This window comes from Leucoraja erinacea, chromosome 44 (genome assembly GCF_028641065.1).
Source record: "Leucoraja erinacea ecotype New England chromosome 44, Leri_hhj_1, whole genome shotgun sequence".
NCBI lineage: Eukaryota > Metazoa > Chordata > Chondrichthyes > Rajiformes > Rajidae > Leucoraja > Leucoraja erinaceus.
In genome coordinates, this window is record NC_073420.1 from 1,557,890 (window position 1) to 1,575,478 (window position 17,589).

Consider the following 17,589-nt stretch of genomic DNA (forward strand, 5'->3'; position numbering starts at 1 on the left):
GATCAAACCCGGGGTCTCTGGTGCTGCGAGGCGTCGGCTCTGCCCGCTTGGCCACGGTGAATGATGATCCACAATAGCCTCGTGAGATCCAGGAGGCTGCATCAGCCAAGTATCTGGGCGCATGGTCAACCCAAGGGAGGAAGCGAGCAGCCAGATGTCATGCTCTTTCTTTGGATAGAGTGGCTTGGTTAGAGTGGATGTGGAGAGGCTGTTTCCATTAATGGGAGCTGAAGGTCTGAAGAAGGGTTTCGGCCCGAAACGTCGCCTATTTCCTTTGCTCCCTAGATGCTGCCTCACCCGCTGAGTTTCTCCAGCATTTTTGTCTACCATAGAATTAAAGGACATTCCTTTCGGAAGGTGAGGAGGAATTTCTTTAGTCAGAGGGTGGTGAATCTGTGGAATTCTTTGCCACAGACGGCTGTGGAGGCCAAGTCAGTAGATACTTCTAAGGCAGAGAGAGATAGATTCTTGATTGGAGGAACGGGTGTGAAGCTGGTATGAAGCTGCTTCTGGTCTGAGAATCACAGCTGTCCAACACAGAAACAGGCCCTTCAGCCCATCTTGACCAAGCTGACCAAATTGACAATGTCAATTATTTGCCACACAAGGCTGTGGAGGCCACAAGTCAGTGGATATGTTTAAGGCTGAGACGGATAGATTCTTGATTAGTACAGGTGTCAGAGTTTGTGGGGAGAAGGCAGGAGAATGGGGTTAGGAGGGAGAGAGCGAACAGCCATGATTGAATGGTGGAGTAGACTTGATGGGCTGAATGGATTAATTCTGCTCCTATCGTTTTTGACCTTCTGACCTTCTTTCCACAGGCCCAAGAAGCTAACACTGAAAGCCTACAAGCAGTATTGGTGTGTATTTAAAGAGATGTCCGTATCCTGCTATAAAAATCAGGAATCCTTTGGGGAGCCAATTCACCAGATGAACCTCAAAGGTAAAGCACCTCCAGTGGATCTTTGAGAGTTTGACTTGGGTCCTTGACTTGAAGCAACGACCAAGGGGCTTAGGAAGTCCCCTTCCAACTCTCACCAACATCTACAGGTGCACCACGGGAAGCATTTTTATCGGGACGCATCACAGCACAGCAAGAAATTGTAGCGAATTGTGGACACAGCCCAGACCATCACACAAACCGAACCCCCCTTCCATTGACTGCATTTATACCTCGCGATGCCTCGGCAAGGCCAGCAGCATAATCAAGGATGAGTCGCACCCCGGGCCACTGCCTCTTCATTCGGGCAAAAGGTGTGGAAGTGTGAAAAAGCACACCTCCAGATTCAGGGACAGTTTCTTCCCAGCTGTTATCAGGCAACTGAACCATCCTACCACAACCAGGGAGCAGTCCTGAACCACTATCTACCTCATTGGTGACCCTGGGACTATCCTTAATCGGACTTTACCTTGCATTAAACGTTATTCCCTTACCATGTATCTGTACACTGTAAATGGCTGGATTGCAATCACGTATTGTCTTTGCAGTCTGGTTCAGTTGCCTAACAACTGGTTCAGTTGCCTAATAACAGCAACTGTGCCTGAATCTGGAGGTGTGCGTTTTCACACTTCTATATCTTTTGCCTGATGGGAGAGAGGAGAAGAGGGAGTGGCTGGGGTTTGAGGAGCGAGATTTAATAGGAACCTGAGGGGCAAGTGGGGCCAATTAGTATATGCAACGAGCTGCCAGAGGAAGTGGTAGAGATGGGTACAATAAAAACTGTAAAAAGACATTTGGACGGGTACATTTGGATGGGAAAGGTTTCAAGGGATATGGGTCAAACAGAGGCAAATGGGACCAGCTTCGATGGGGCGTCTTGGTCGGCATGGAGGAGTTGGGCCGAAGGGCCTGTTTCTGTTCTATGTGACTGTGACTCTAGGGCAGGTGTTGTGGATTTGGTGATACTGAAGAGTGAAAGGCCTGGATAGAGTGGATGTGGGGATCTCTGCCATTTTCCTCCCACCTTTAACCGCGACCGTTGTTTCCTCTCCGCAGGCTGTGAGGTTGCTCCCGACGTGAACATTGGTGCCCAGAAGTTCTGCATCAAGCTGCTGATCCCGGCTCCAGAAGGAATGAACGAAGTTATCCTCCGCTGTGAGAATGTGAGTGGTGGGAGTCAAGAGTGCTATTATCACAAAGATGCTGGAGTAACTCAGCGGGACAGACAGCATCTCTGGAGAAAAGGAATAGGTGGCGATACGGGTCGAGACTTCTTCAGCCTGTCCCGCTGAGTAACTCCAGCTTTTAATCTACAAACCTCGATAGACACAAAAAGCTGGAGTAACTCAGCAGGACAGACAGCATCTCTGGAGAAAAGGAATAGGTGACGATAAGGGCTGAGACCCTTCTTCAGACTGGGAGTCAGGGGAAAGGGAATTGAGAGATGTAGACGGCGATATAGAGAGAGGTGTAACAAATAGATGAAAGGTATGCAAAAACATGTAACAATGATAAAGGAAACAGGCCATTGTTAGCTGTGGCGGAGGTGAAAATGAATTACAGACAATGAGTCTCAACAAGACAGGTTTGAAGACTTGGGTGGGGGAGGGAGGGGGGGATGCAAGGGTTACTTGAAGTTAGAGAAGTCAATATTCATACCGCTGGGGTGTAAACTACCCAAGCAAAATATGAGGTGCTGTTCCTCCAATTTGCGCTGGGCCTCACTCTGACAATGGAGGAGGCCTCAGGACAGAAAGGTCAGTGGGGTGGGGGGGGGGGGGGGGGGGGGGGGGGGGGGGGGGGGGGGGGGGGGGGGGTCGGGGGGAGTTAAAGTGTTTGGCAAACCGGGATTATTGCTATTTGTCCCAAACAGAAATATGAGTAGAGAAGTTGTCAGATCATATTGCAGTTATACAAGACATCGGTGAGGCCACATTTGTTCAGTTCTGGGCACCATTGTTGTAGGAAAGATGTTGTCAAGCTGGAAAGGGTGTGGAGGAGATTTACGAGGATGTTGCCAGGACTAGAGTGTCTGAGATATAGGGAGAGGTTGAGTAGGCTGGGACTCTATTCCTTGTAGCATAGGAGCATGAGGGGTGATCTTTTCGAGGTGTATAAGATCATGAGAGGAATAGATCGGATAGATGTACAGTCTCTTGCCCGGAGTAGGGGAATCGAGGACCAGAGGACATAGGTTTAAGGTGAAGGGGAAAAGATTGAATATGAATCTGAGGGGTAACTTATTCACACAAAGGGTGGCGGTGTATGGAACGAGCCGCCAAAGTAGATAGTTGAGGCTGGGACTGTCCCAACTTGGGCAATGTTTCAGGTCGAATCCCCTCCATCCACATCCATGTGTCTGTCCAAAAGTCTCTTAAACTGAGCTAGTCGAGTAGGCAAGCAGCATTCTCTCTGGCAGAGATAGATAGATTCTTGATTTAATGTTTAAGAAGGAACTGCAGATGCTGGAAAATTGAAGGTAGACAAAAAATGCTGGAGAAACTCAGCGGGTGCAGCAGCATCTATGGAGCATCTAAGGAAATAGGCAACGTTTAATACGGGAGTCAGGGGTTATGGGGAGAAGGCAGGAGAATGGGATTGAGAGGGAGAGATAGATCAGCCATGATTGGTTGGCAAAGTAGACTTGATGGTCTAATTCTGCTCCTATCAGTTATGACCTTATTCCTATTAAATCTTTCCCCCCCATCACCTTAAACCTATGTCCTCTGGCCCTCGATTCCCCTGCTCTGGGCAAGAGATTCTGTGCGTCTGCGCAATCTGTCCCCCCTCATGGTTTTTATAATTGCTCTTGTACTCGGCTTGTACACGCTGGAATTTAGAAGATTGAGGGGGGATCTTTAAGAAACTTACAAAATTCTTAAGGGGTTGGACAGGCTAGATGCAGGAAGATTGTTCCCGATGTTGGGGAAGTCCAGAACAAGGGGGTCACAGTTTAAGGATAAGGGTGAAGTCTTTTAGGACTGAGATGAGAATTTTTATTTTCACGCAGAGAGTGGTGAATCTGTGGAATTCTCTACCACAGAAAGTAGTTGAGGCCACAGTTCATTGGCTATACTTAAGAGGGAGTTAGATGTGGCCCTTGTGGCTAAAGGGATCAGGGGGTATGGAGAGATATACTGGATACTAGAAACATAGAAACATAGAAATTAGGTGCAGGAGTAGGCCATTCGGCCCTTCGAGCCTGCACCGCCATTCAATATGATCATGGCTGATCATCCAACTCAGTATCCCGTACCTGCCTTCTCTCCATACCCCCTGATCCCCTTAGCCACAAGGGCCACATCTAACTCCCTCTTAAATATAGCCAATGAACTGTGGCCTCAACTACCCTCTGTGGCAGAGAGTTCCAGAGATTCACCACTCTCTGTGTGAAAAAAGTTCTTCTCATCTCGGTTTTAAAGGATTTCCCCCTTGGATACTGAGTTGGATGATCAGCCATGATCATATTGAATGGCGGTGCAGGCTTGAAGGGCCGAATGGACTACTCCTGCACCTATTTTCTATGTTTCTTGTGATGTTGTGTGTGAACGGGGTGTTTGTGTGGGTGCAGGAGGAGCAGTACGCCAAGTGGATGGCAGCCTGCAGGCTGGCGGCCAAGAGCAAGACCATGGCGGACAGCTCGTACCACAGTGAGGTGCAGAACATCCGCTCCTTCCTCACCATGCAGAAGAGCAACTCCAATCCCCAGGCTGCGAACGAGGCGGGGGCCGAGGACATCAACACCAAGTCGCTCGTCTCCCACAGATACCAGAAGAAGTACAAGATCAAACAGGTGCCGCTCTCTGGGGGTGGGGACTGTCTCTGTCTCTCTGTCTTTGATACCCCTCCCTGGACTAATGTCTGTGGCTGAAACCCCTCCCTGGGGTGGTCATTGACTGTGTCTCCCTGGGGTGGGGTCTGTCTCTGGTAACCCTCCATGGGATATCTGTAACTGATCCCCCTCTCTGGGGTGGGGTCTCTCAGGGTCTCATGCCCTGCACTAGGATCGGAGGGGGGGTGGTGGGATGGAGAATGTGAATGAGATTCAGGGCCAGGTTTGGATACCTTTGGATGTTCCTCTCCCTCGTTCCCTTCCCCCCTCCCTCTCTCCCTCTCTCCCCCCTCCCTCCTCTCTCTCTCTCTCTCTCCCTCCTCCCTCTCTCTCCCTCCCTCCCTCCCTCCCCTCTCTCTCCCTCCCTCTCCCTCTCTCTCCCTCTTCCCTCTCCCTCTCTATCCCTTCTCTCTCCCTCCCCTCTCTCCCTCTCCCCCTCCCTCCCTCTCTCTCTCCCCCCCTCTCCTTCCCTCTCTCTCCGTCTCTCCCTCTCTCTCTCTCCCTCCCCCTCTCCTCTCCCTCTCCCTCTCTCTCCCTCTCTCCCTCCCCCCCTCCCTCTCCCTCCCTCTCTCCCTTTCTCCCTCTCTCGCTCCCTCTCTCTCTCTCTCCCTCCTCTCTCTTTCTCTCGCTTCCCCTCTCACTTTCTTGGTGGGAGGGTGTGTGTACCATCCCTCACCCCTGGGTCTCCCTGTCCTTCTGATAAAGGCACGCGTTTGCCAGGAGGTTCTGAGGCCCGGAGCCATTTGAGCCTCTGTACCCTCCAGTGGTCTGATTTTAAGGGGAGACCCTCGATTGAACAAGGGGAGCGGTGGGTGAGGGGGTCGTCCTTCTGTGATAACCTCTGGCCTGTGACCTCTTGCAGTTAACCCCTCGCATCCTGGAGGCCTACCAGAACGTTGACCAGCTGTCACTCATGGAGACCAAGATGAAGTTCATCCAGGCTTGGCAATCTCTGCCCGAGTTCGGCTTGGCTTACTTTGTAGTGAGGTGAGTGCCGGCCATGTTGGTTGCCGTCTCTCTGTCTCTCTCTGTCTGCCTATTTCCTTTGCTCCATAGATGCTGCTGCACCCGCTGAGTTTCTCCAGCACTTTTGTCTACCTTCGGGTTTGTAGGTCAATTGGCCTCTGTTAATTATCCCTGGAGTGTGGAATAGAACTAGTGTACGGGGAAAGTTTAAGAAAGAACAGCAGATGCTGGAAAAATCGCAGGCAGACAAAAATGCTGGAGAAACTCAGCGGGTGGGGCAGCATCCATGGAGGGAAGGAATAGGTGACGTTTCGGATTGAGTCTGAAGAAGGGTCTCGACCAGAAATGTCGCCGCTGAGTTTCTCCAGTATTTTTGACTACCTTCTATAAGTGTAAGAGTGATCATCTGGTCAGTGTGGACTCGTTGGGCCAAAGGGACTGTTTCAGCGCCCTATCTCAGTGACCTCTAAACTAAAAATGATAGAAACAATGAACTATAGATGCTGGTTTACACCCAAGATAGACACAAAGTGCTGGAGCGACTTAGCGGGTCAGGCAGCATCTCTGGAGAAAACAGGTTGGTGATGTTTCAGGGCTGGACCCTTCTTCAGACTGAATGTTGCCTGGATTAGAAAATGCGTACATGGATAGGAAAGACTTAGAAGCGTATGGGCCAAACATGGGCAAACTAGACCAGCATAGATGGGCCATCTTGGACAATACACAATAGGTGCAGGTGTAGGCCCTTCGAGCCAGCACCGCCATTCAATGTGATCATGGCTGATCATCTCCAATCAGTACCCCGTTCCTGCCTTCTCCCCATATCCCTTGACTCCGCTATCTTTAAGAGCCCTATCTAGCTCTCTCTTGAATGTATGCAGAGAACCGGCCTCCACCGCCCTCTGAGGCAGAGAATTCCACAGTCTCACAACTCTCTGTGTGGAAAAGTGTTTCCTCGTCCCCGTTCTAAATGGCTTACTCCTTATTCTTAAACTGTGTGTGGCCCCTGGTTCTGGACTCCCCCAACATCAGGAACATGTTTCCTGCCTCTAGCGTGTCCAAACCCTTAATAATTTTATATGTTTCAATAAGATTGCCTCTCATCCTTCTAAACTACAGAGTGTACATGCCCAGCCGCTCCATTCTCTCAGCATATGACAGTCCCGCCATCCCGGGAATTAACCTTGTAAACCTACTCTGCACTCACTCAATAGCAAGAATGTCCTTCCTCAAATTAGGGAGGAACTAATACTCCAGGTGTGGTCTCACTAGGGCCCTGTACATCTGCAGAAGGACCTCTTTGCTCCTATACTCAATTCCTCTCCTCTCCTCTGGTGAACATTGTAGAGTTGGGACGAAGGGGAATTCCGTGCTGAGGGGGCTGCATTTGGTGGAATGGTTTAGGAAGGAACTGCAGATGCTGGCTAATACCGAAGATAGGCACAAAATGCTGGAGTCACTCAGTGGGACAGGCAGCATCTCTGGAGAGAAGTAATGGGTGACGTTTCGGGTCGAGACCCTTCTTCAGACTGAGAGTCAGGGGGAGAGGGTGACTGGAGACAGACACGTGGAACGGTAGGGTGTGAAAAGGACATCAAAGCAGACGATGCTCAAGGAATTGTAGAAACGTCGCCGATTCTTTCTCTCCGGAGTGGTTGCCTGGGCCGCTGAGTTACTCTGGCACTCGGCGGCGGTTCTGACTCTCTCTCTCTCTCTGTGCCTGGCCAGGTTCAAAGGCTGCAAGAAGGAGGAGGTGCTGGGCATCGCGCCCAACCGGCTGATCCGCATTGATCTCAGTGTGGGGGACGTGGTGAAGACCTGGAGGTTCAACAACATGAGGCAGTGGAACGTCAACTGGGACATCCGGCAGGTATGGGGGACTGGCGAGGGGGTGTGTGTGTGTGTGTGTGTGTGTGGGGGGGGGGGGGGGGCTGGGGAACAGAGATCCAGCATTGAAACCCATAGACGGTGAATGAAGCGCGATTCGGTGCTGGGCCACAAGGTGGCGCTGCAATAGAGTTGCTGCCTTACAGCGATCCCGACTACGGGCGCTGTCTGTGTGGAGTTTGCATGTTCTCCCCGTGACCTGCGTGGATTTCCCCCGGGATCTTCGGTTTCCTCCCGCGCTCCAAAGACGTGCGGGTTTGTAGGTTAATTTGCCTGGTAGAAATGTAAAATTGTCCCCAGTGTGTGTAGAATAGTGTTAGTGCGCGAGGACTGCTGGTCAGTGCAGGCTCGGTGGGCCGAAGGGCCCGTTTCCGCGTTGTATCTGTAAACTAAACTAAACTTTAGTTTAGTTTACTGTCGCGTGTACCGAGGTACAGTGAAAAGCTTTTGTTCAGTGCCAACCAGTCAGCGGGAAAGACAATACATGATTACAATCGGCCATCTGCAGTGCTCAGAAACACATTAAAGGGAATAATGTTTAGTGCAAGATAAAATCCAGTGAAGGACTTTACTTTTTTATAACGGTAAATTTCTAAACAAAGGGGAGGTAGGCTTATGGAATGAGCGGCCGGAGGAGGTTGTTGAGGCAGATACTATCACAGCGTTTAAGAAACATTTAGACAGGGTACAGTGAAAAGCAAAAGCTTTTATAGACAATAGACAATAGGTGCAGGTGTAGGCCATTTGGCCCTTCGAGCCAGCACCGTCATTCAATGTGATCATGGCTGATCATCCCCAATCAGTACCCCTTTCCTGCCTTCTCCCCATATCCCCTGACTCCGCTATCTTTAAGAGCCCTATCCAGCTCTCCCTTGAAAGCATCCAGAGAACCGGCCTCCACCGCCCTCTGAGGCAGAGAATTCCACAGACTCACCACTCTCTGTGAGAAAAAGTGTTTCCTTGTCTCTGTTCTAACTGGCTTACTCCTTATTCTTAAACTGTGTGTGGCCCCTGGTTCTGGACTCCCCCAACATCGGGAACATGTTTCCTGCCTCTAGCCTGTCCAAACCATTAACAATCTTATGTTTCAATGATACTGCCTCTCATCCTTCTAAACTCCAGAGTGTACACGCCCAGCTGCTCCACTCTCTCAGCTTTTGTTGCGTGCTAACCAGTCAGCGGAAAGACAATGCATGATTACAATCGAGCCAGTACGTGGATAGGACCAGTTTGGCGGGATATGGACCAAACGTGGGCAGGTGGGACTAGTGCAGATGGGGCATGTGGGTCGGTGTGAGCAGGTTGGACCGAAGGGCCTGTTTCCACACTGTGTCACTTTCTGACTCTATCCTGGAAACGCGGTTAGATTTTCTCTTGCTCCCTTGCAGCACCACATCAACCTATTTCCCATGCTCTTTGACTCAACTCAGTTTAGTTTATTGTTGCGTGTACCGAGGTGCAGTGAGAAGCTTTTTTGTTGGGTGCTAGCCGTCTAAGCCTAACTCGTAGTATAAGCCCTGTCCCACGGTACGAGTTCCTTCCAAGAGCTCTCCCCAGTTTAAAAAAAATCAAACTCGTGGTAAGCACGGGGAATGAACGTAGCGGGTACGTCGGAGCTCGGGGACGTTTCTTAGCGACTCGTTACGCTAACGGCAGGTGCTCAGGAAGACTCGCTAATGGCAAGTAAGCACGGGAAGACTCGTGAAGATTTTTCAACATGATGAAAAATGTCCACGAGAGCCCCGAGTACCGACGAGTGGCCATTACCGTAAATCTCCGAGTTCGAATCAGGGCAAACTTGGGAGAAGTCTTGGAATGAACTCGTACCGTGGGACAGGGGTTTATGGAAGGAACAGTCTCCTTTCACCCAGAAACGTCACCCATTCCTTCTCTCCAGTGACGCGGATTGCCCGTCCCGCTGAGTTGCTCCAACGTTTTGCGTCTGTCTAAGTCTTGGTCATTGTGTCCTCAGGTGGCCATCGAGTTTGATGAGAACATCAACATCGCCTTCAGCTGCCTGACGGCGGACTGCAAGATCGTCCACGAGTACATCGGAGGCTACATCTTCCTGTCCACCCGCGGCAAAGACCAGAGTGAGACCCTGAACGAGGAACTCTTCCACAAACTCACCGGGGGACACGAGGCTCTCTGACGTGCTCCCGCTCGAAGAACACAGTCGGCCAGTCACACCGAGCATTGAGCAGAACAAACAAAATGCGGACAATAGTTGCCTTTCAACTTTGAATGCTAACTAAATTAATCCCACTAATCCAGCAAACTGCACAGCACACAGCTTTGAAGGCAAAAGAGAGAGAGAGAGAGGTGGCCGTGCTCTGATGTTTCTGGACACCAGGGGGTGTTTCTGATGTTACCACTGTAAGGGGAGGTGCCCTGGTTCAGACCAGGAGTAGAATTAGGCCATTCGGCCCATCAGGTCCACTCCGCCATTCGATCGTGGCCGATCTATCTCACCCTCCAAACCCCATTCTCCTGCCTTCTCCCCATAACCTCTGACACCCGTGCTAATCGAGAATCTGTCCATCTCGGCCTTATAAATATCCACTGACGCCCTCTGTGACAAAGAATTCCACAGATTCACTGCCCTCGGACTGTAAAGAAATTTCTCCCCATCTCTTTCCTAAAAGAACGTCCTTTAATTCTGAGGCTGTGCCCTCTACTCCTGGAATTCGTCCACGAGCGGGAACATCTACAGTGGAATGTGGGAATAGTCCCTCTGAATGATTTCACCGACTGAATGGTGATTTAATTCCATCCCTCTTTCCCCTCTCACTATCAAGCCAGCCAGATATTAAACCACATTATGTTTAAGAAGGAACTGCAGATGCTGGAAAATCGAAGGTAGACAAAAATGCTGGAGAAACTCAGCGGGTGAGGCAGCATCTATGGAGCGAAGGAAATAGGTGACGTTTCGGGTTGAGGCCCTTCTTCAGACTGATGTGAGGGTGGGGTGGGGGGGGGGGCGGGAAGAAGAAAGGAAGAAGAAAGGCCCAGGAGCAAACCCAACCAGTACACCCTCGGCCATCTACCCTCTCCGCTAACGTTATATACACCGTAACACAAGTCCGCGTCTCAACGCATGTATTAAGCAACGTGAGTTAAAAATGTAATTTTATGTCCGTTTGGTTACTTTTTTTTTTACACACATATATTCCGTAACGATCTCAAATTGTTAGGTTATGATTTATGAATTTTGCAAGGGTGAATTGCAATGAGTTCACCAGCCCTAACCTGAGAGGGTTACCTGTAATTAGATTATATTTAAACAATAAAATTCTTTTCTCTCTGAATTTTAGGGTTGTACGTCTGTGAAATGTTAAGAGAATTTAAGAGCAAAACACAAAGTATTAGGGCAGCACGGGGATGCAGCGGTCGAGCTGCTGCCTCACAGCGCCAGAGACCGGGGTTCGATCCTGTCTACAGGTGCTGTCAGTACGGAGTTTGCACGTTCTCCCCGTGACCTGCGTGGGTTTTTTCACCGGGAGCTCTGGTTTCCTCCCACACTCCAAAGACGTGCAGGTTTAATTGGATTTGGTAAAATTATAAATTGTCCCTGGAGTGTAGGATAGTGCTAGTGTACGGGTCAGCGTGGACTCGGTGGGCTGAAGGGCCTGTTTCCGTCCTGCACCTCTAAACTAAACCAAACACAGTGCTGGAGGAACTCGGTGAGTCAGGCAGCATCCGTGGAGGGTAATAAAAGATGCAATGTGTTGCATAGAGTCATAAGCATGGAAATATATCCTTCAGCCCAACTTGCCCACACCGGCCAACATGTCCCATCTACACTAATCCCACCTGCCTGCGTTTGGCCCATATCCCCCCAAACCTGTCCTATCCATGTACCTCTTTAACTGTTTCTTAAATATTGTGATAGTCCCTGCCTCAACTACCTCCTCTGGCAGCTCGTTCCTTAAGGGCCTGTCCCACTCGGGCGTCATTTACGCGACATAATTTGTGTCGTGATGTGCATGATGTGCGCATGGCGTGCATTACGCGCGCGTGGTGCGTGGTGACGTAGGCAGTGACGAGCGGTCGCGTACGGCGCCCCAGGATTTTATGATTCACAATATCTTCGTGCGCGAATAACGCCCAAGTGGGACAGGCCCTTTACACCCACCACCTTTTGTGTGAAAAAGTCACATATTCAATCTTTTCCCCCTTCACCTTGAACCTATGTCCTCTGGTCCACGATTCCCCTACTCTGGGAAAGAGACTCTGTGCATCTACCCGATCTATTCCTCTCATGATTTTGTACACCTCTGTACGATCAGCCCTCATCCTCCTGCGCTCCAAGGAATAGAGACCCAGCCGACTCAACCTCTCTCTAGAGCTCAAGACAGGGATCTATAGCCTGCGGTTGCGTATCTAATTCCAGAGAACGATACCTAAGAGAAGGTTCACCAGACTGATTCCTGGGATGGCAGGACTTTCATATGAAGAAAGACTGGATAGACTCGGCTTGTACATGCTGGAATTCAGAAGATTGAGGGGGGATCTTATAGAAACTTACAACATTCTTAAGGGGTTGGACAGGCTAGATGCAGGAAGATTGTTCCCGATGTTCCCGAAACGTCACCTACGAGTCTGAAGAAGGGTCTCGACCTAAAGCGTCACCTATTCCTTCACTCCATGGATGCTGCCTCACCCGGTGAGTTACTCCAGATTCAGGCACAGTTTCTTCCCAGCTGTTATCAGGCAACGGAACCATCCTAGGTCCTATAGTCCCACCTACCTCATTGAATATACGGCATTGACACCCCACCCACTCCAGCTAGGAGAGGAGGGGTAGGACGCGTGGGACTTGATCTTTTCCCCTCCCTTCCTCCTCCCCTCTCTCCCCCTTCCTCTCCCCACCCCCCCCCCCTCTAGTTGTCCTCTAGTTGTCTATTTTACTTGGACAACTTCCAACCCAACAGTATGAATATTGAAGGTTACACAAAAAAGCTGGAGAAACTCAGCGGGTGCAGCAGCATCTATGGAGCGAAGGAAATAGGCGACGTTTTCGGGCCAAAACCACTGTAACACTTGCATACCCTCTCCCTCTCCCTCTCCCCACCCTAATTATCCCGCCAGTTCCACTGCTCCCCTTGTTTATCACCTCTTCCACCGCCAACAATGGAGCATTGTGGGCTCCACCTCCCCTTGGCCACCGTTGCCGGGGGAGGGGGGAGGGGGAAAGATGAAAGGGCGACTTTAAGTTAGAGAAGTCATTATTCATACTGCTGGGTTGTAAACTCAAGATAGACACAGAATGCTGGAGTAACTTAGTGGGACAGGCAGCATCTCTGGAGAGAAGGAATGGGTCTGAAATCTCTGGGAGTTTTTGTGAGTCAGTGAGGGAAGTGAGTCAGGGGAGAGGGAAACTCCCCTCTTCTCTCCGGTAACTCTGCTCTCACTCTCATCCATCCACCCCCCCCCCCCCCCCCCGACCCACTCGTAACAAGGGCAGAGTCCCCCTAGTCCTCACCTTCCACCCTACCAGCCGTCACATACAACAAATAATCCTCCGACATTTTCGCCACCTCCAACGGGATCCCACCACCAGCCACATCTTCCCATCTCCTCCCCCGTCTGCTTTCCGCAGAGACCGCTCCCTAATTTCAGGTAGTCCCTGCTTTCTCCTCCCCTTCCCAGCTCTCCCTCAGCCCACTGTCTCCGCCTCTTCCTTTCTTGTTCCCGCCGCCCCCCCCCCCACACATCAGTCTGAAGAAGGGTCTCGACCCGAAACGTCGCCTATTTCCTTCGCTCCATAGATGCTGCCTCACCCGCTGAGCATTTTTGTCTCCCGCCAAAAGATATAGACGCCGATTTAGAACAAATAAATGAAAGATGTGCAAAAAGTAACAATAATCAAGATACGGTAGAGCCCACAATGGTCCATTGTTGGCCGTGGGCTAGGTGATAATGAGTTGTTGTACTGATAGCGAAATTCTTCATTCTGAAGAAGAGTCTCGACCCGAAGCTTTTCTCCAGAGATGCTGCCCGTCCTGCTGAGTTACTCCAGCATTTTGTGTCTATAGAAACATAGAAAATAGGTGCAGGAGTAGGCCATTCGGCCCTTCAAGCCTGCACCGCTGTTCTCTGCCACAGAAGGTAGTTGAGGCCAGTTAATTGGCTATATTTAAGAGGGAGTTAGATGCGGCCCTTGTGGTTAAAGGGATCAGGGAGTATATGGAGAGAAGGCAGGTACAGGATATTGAGTTGGATGATCAGCCATGATCATATTGAATGGCGGTGCAGGCTCGAAGGGCCGAATGGCCTACTCCTGCACCTATTTTCTATGTTTCTATGTTTCTATGTTAATGCGTAGGCTGTTCACAGCCTCGCCCTGGCCCTGCCACAGCACCAATGGAACTAATCACTGACAACCCTGTTGAGTTCCTTCCGACCGTGGAGAGGACGGGTTTGGACTTTTGCCTAAGACCTTTCACATCATTAGTAGCTGAGTCCACAGCTGCCTGGGTACTTACAGGATAAGAAATCCAGCCGGGGGATTTAATGGAAATTGCTCCGCACTTTAGCAAGTCTGTTACATGGAAATTTCACTGTTCCCTTCTCTGAGGCCAAGCAGTTTGGCCATCGAGAGTCACAAAATGGTGCAACACAGGAAATGGCCTTTCAGCCCGCCAAGTTCATGCTGGCTATGCCAAGGCCCCCCGGTTGCTACCCATTTTAACTCCGCTTCCCATTCCCACACTGACCTTTCTGTCCTGGGCCTCCTCCATTGCCAGAGTGAGACCACACACAAACTAGAGGAAGAACACCTCATATTCCACCCCAAAGGCATTGATGTTATATTCTACAATTTGATACAACCTCCAAAGAATCTTCCCTCCCTTTTCTCCCCCCACCCTTCATCTGGGCCCTTCAGCCCATCAAATCCATGCTAATCCATCCATCGATCACTCGTTCGCACTGCTTCGATGCTATTCCACCTTCTCACCCACTCCCTGCACACGAGGGACCATTTACAGAAGAGAAGGCCAATTAACCCACAAACCAGCAAGTCTTTGGGAAGCGGGAGGAAACCGCGCGGTCACAAGGAGAACGTGCAATCTCTGCACAGGCAGCACCCGAGGTCAGGTGTGAAAAGTTGTAAACACTGCCCAGTCCATCATCAGCTCTGACCTCCCTACCATCGAGGGGATCTGCCTCAAAAGGGCTGGCAGCATCATCAAGGACCCACACCATCCTGGCCACACACTCATCTCCCTGCTACCTTCAGGTAGAAGGTACAGGAGACTGAAGACTGCAACGTCCTGGTTCAGGAATAGCTACTTCCCCACAGCCATCAGACTATTAAACTCAACTGAAATAAACTCTGAACTTTAATAGCCTATTGCACTTTATATGCATATTTATGTGTGTATATATATTCAATGGTATATGGACACACTGTTCTGTTCTGTATTTATGCCTGCAATATTCTGTTGTGCTGAAGCAAAGCAAGAATTTCATTGTCCTATCTGGGACACATGACAATAAACTCTCTTGAATCTTGAATCTTGAACTTGAACTTGGGTCTCTGGCGTTGCAAGTTAGCAGCTCTTCCAGCTCAGGTCTCGGATGCTGTCAGTGCTGAGTTTGCACGTTATTCCTGTGACCACGTGGGTTTTTACCTGATCCTTTACTTTACTCCCATATTCCAAAGACATGACGGTTGATTGGCACTCTGTAAATCGCCTCTGGTTTATTTAATTTGGAGATACAGCATGGAAACAGGCCCTTTGGCCCACTGGGTCTGCGCCAACCAGCGATCTCCCCGTATCCTCGCATTATCGTACACAACAGGGACAATTTCTACTATTTTTACCGAAGTCAATTCACCTACAAACTTGTATGTCTTTGGTGTGTGGTGTGTGACCCACCCAGGTCACAGGCAGATGGTACAAACTCCATAAGAACAGCACCCGTGGTCAGGATCGAACCGGGATCCCTGGCGCTGTAGGGCGACAACTCTTCTGCTGCGCCACTGTGCCGCCCCTAGTTTGTAGGGAGAGGATGAGAAAGTGGGATAACATAGAACTAGTGATTGAAGGGTGGCGTGGGCCGAAGGACCTGTTTCCATGCTGTATTTCTGAACTAAACTAAACTGATGGTAAACGCTACTCCCACGAAAGCTGAACCTGCATAAGAGCTCAGTGCTGACAGATATTTAAGAAGGAACTGCAGATGCTGGAAAATTGGAGGTAGACAAAAATACTGGAGAAACTCAGCGGGTGAGGCAGCATCTTTGGAGCGAAGGAAATAGGTGACGTTTCGGGTCGAGACCCTTCTAAAGTCTAAGTTTCTCCAGGGTCTCTTTGAGACTGCTGGAAAATGGCAGGGAGGGGCGATCTGATATCTGCAAGTTCATAAGTTCTAGGGGCAGAATTAGGCCATTCTTCCCATCAGGTCTACTCCTCCATTCAATCTTGGCTGATCTATCTCTCCCTCTCAACCCCATTCTCCTGCCTTCCCGTACTAATCAAAAATCTATCAATCTCCACCTTAAAAATATGCATTGACTTGGCCTCCACCGCCGTCTGTGGCAATGAATTGCACAGATTCACCCACCCTCTGACTAAAGAAATTCCTCCTCATCTCATTTCTGAAGGAAAGTCCTTTTCATTCTGAGGCTATGGCCTCCGGTCCTGGAACTCTCCCACACGTGGAAGCATAAGTGCAGGGAGGTTTGGGGAGATTTATGGCAGTGGGGCTTCAGGAGAAATCGCCGAGTACATCACAGCCACCAGCAGCATTCCTCCTGCTGAAAGATGAGTTTACTCCTCGCGAAAACATCTGAGATTTTTGCCAGCTCCTCCCGCTGTATGTCACAGGGCAGGAATGTGGTTGTAGGAGCGGTTCGGCACAGCTGCTGGGCCGCAAGTCCAATTTATTGTTTTCTTTATAAGGAACAGTCTCTTTTTGCTCCTCCGCCAACTTCATCTACTTTAGTTTAGTTTAGAGATACAACGCGGAAACAGGCCCTTCGACCCGCCCAGTCCGTGCCGACCAGCGATCCCCGCACATTAAGTCAAGTCAAGTCAAGTCACATTTATTTATAAAGCACATTTAAAAAACAACTCTCGTTGGCCAAAGTGCTTTACATTTGTTATAAGAATAGTATAGACAAACAAACTACATACATATATACATATAGCCCTCGCTCAGTGGACGTCAGGAAAGGCATGGGAGTATAGATAAGATTTTAGTCTCGACTTAAAGGAGTCGATGGAGGGGGCAGTTCTGATGGGAAAGGGGGATGCTGTTCCACAGTCTAGGAGCTGCAACCGCAAAGACGCGGTCGCCCCTGAGCTTATGCCTAGACCGCGGGATATTCAGCAGCCCCAAGTCGGCCGATCTGAGGGACCTGGAGGTGGAGTGGTGGGTGAGAAGACTTTTAATGTAGGAGGGGGCAGGGCAAGCCCATTGAGGGCTTTGTAGACATATCCTACACGCACTGGGGGACAATTTAAACTTACACCAAGCCAATTAATCTGCAAACCCGTACGCCTTTGGAGTGTGGGAGGAAACCGAAGATCTCTGAGAAAATTCATGCAGGTCACGGGGAGAACGTACAAACTCCGTACAGACCGTACGGTGACCGGGATCGAATTCCGGTCACCGGCTTCTGCAGTTACTTCCTGCACAGTTGTCTCCTCGATGCGGGTGAAAGAATGTCTGTTACGCTGTGCTCTGCATGAACCTTTACGTAGTTTTTTATTAGGGCCTCATATCTGAGGAAGGCTATGCCAGCTTTCCTCATGATAGATCAGCCATGTCTGAAAGGCGGAGTAGACTTGACGTGCGTGTGGCCTAATTCTCCTCTAAAGGGCCTGTCCCACTGTACGAGGTAATTCAAGAGTTCTCCCGAGTTCTCCCCTGATTCGAGCTCGTGTAATGTACGTAGCAGGTACGCAAGAGCTCGTGGATGTCCCGTAGCGGCTCGTACGAGTAACGGTAG

The 17,589-nt window shown here is 50.1% G+C and overlaps 1 protein-coding gene across 1 annotated transcript in view; it reads left to right on the forward strand.

The window, feature by feature from the left end:
• The window catches only part of LOC129714989 (fermitin family homolog 3-like), a 41,136-nt gene extending 30,203 nt beyond the window's left edge, over positions 1–10,933 (forward strand). Inside the window, exons 10-15 of the mRNA XM_055664794.1 lie at positions 822–943; positions 1,997–2,103; positions 4,512–4,733; positions 5,635–5,759; positions 7,467–7,608; positions 9,598–10,933. Coding sequence (XP_055520769.1) covers positions 822–943; positions 1,997–2,103; positions 4,512–4,733; positions 5,635–5,759; positions 7,467–7,608; positions 9,598–9,777 — 898 coding nt within the window. The 3' untranslated portion in view covers positions 9,778–10,933. The remainder of the gene's footprint in view (positions 1–821; positions 944–1,996; positions 2,104–4,511; positions 4,734–5,634; positions 5,760–7,466; positions 7,609–9,597) is intronic.
• Positions 10,934–17,589: the final 6,656 nt, after the last annotated feature.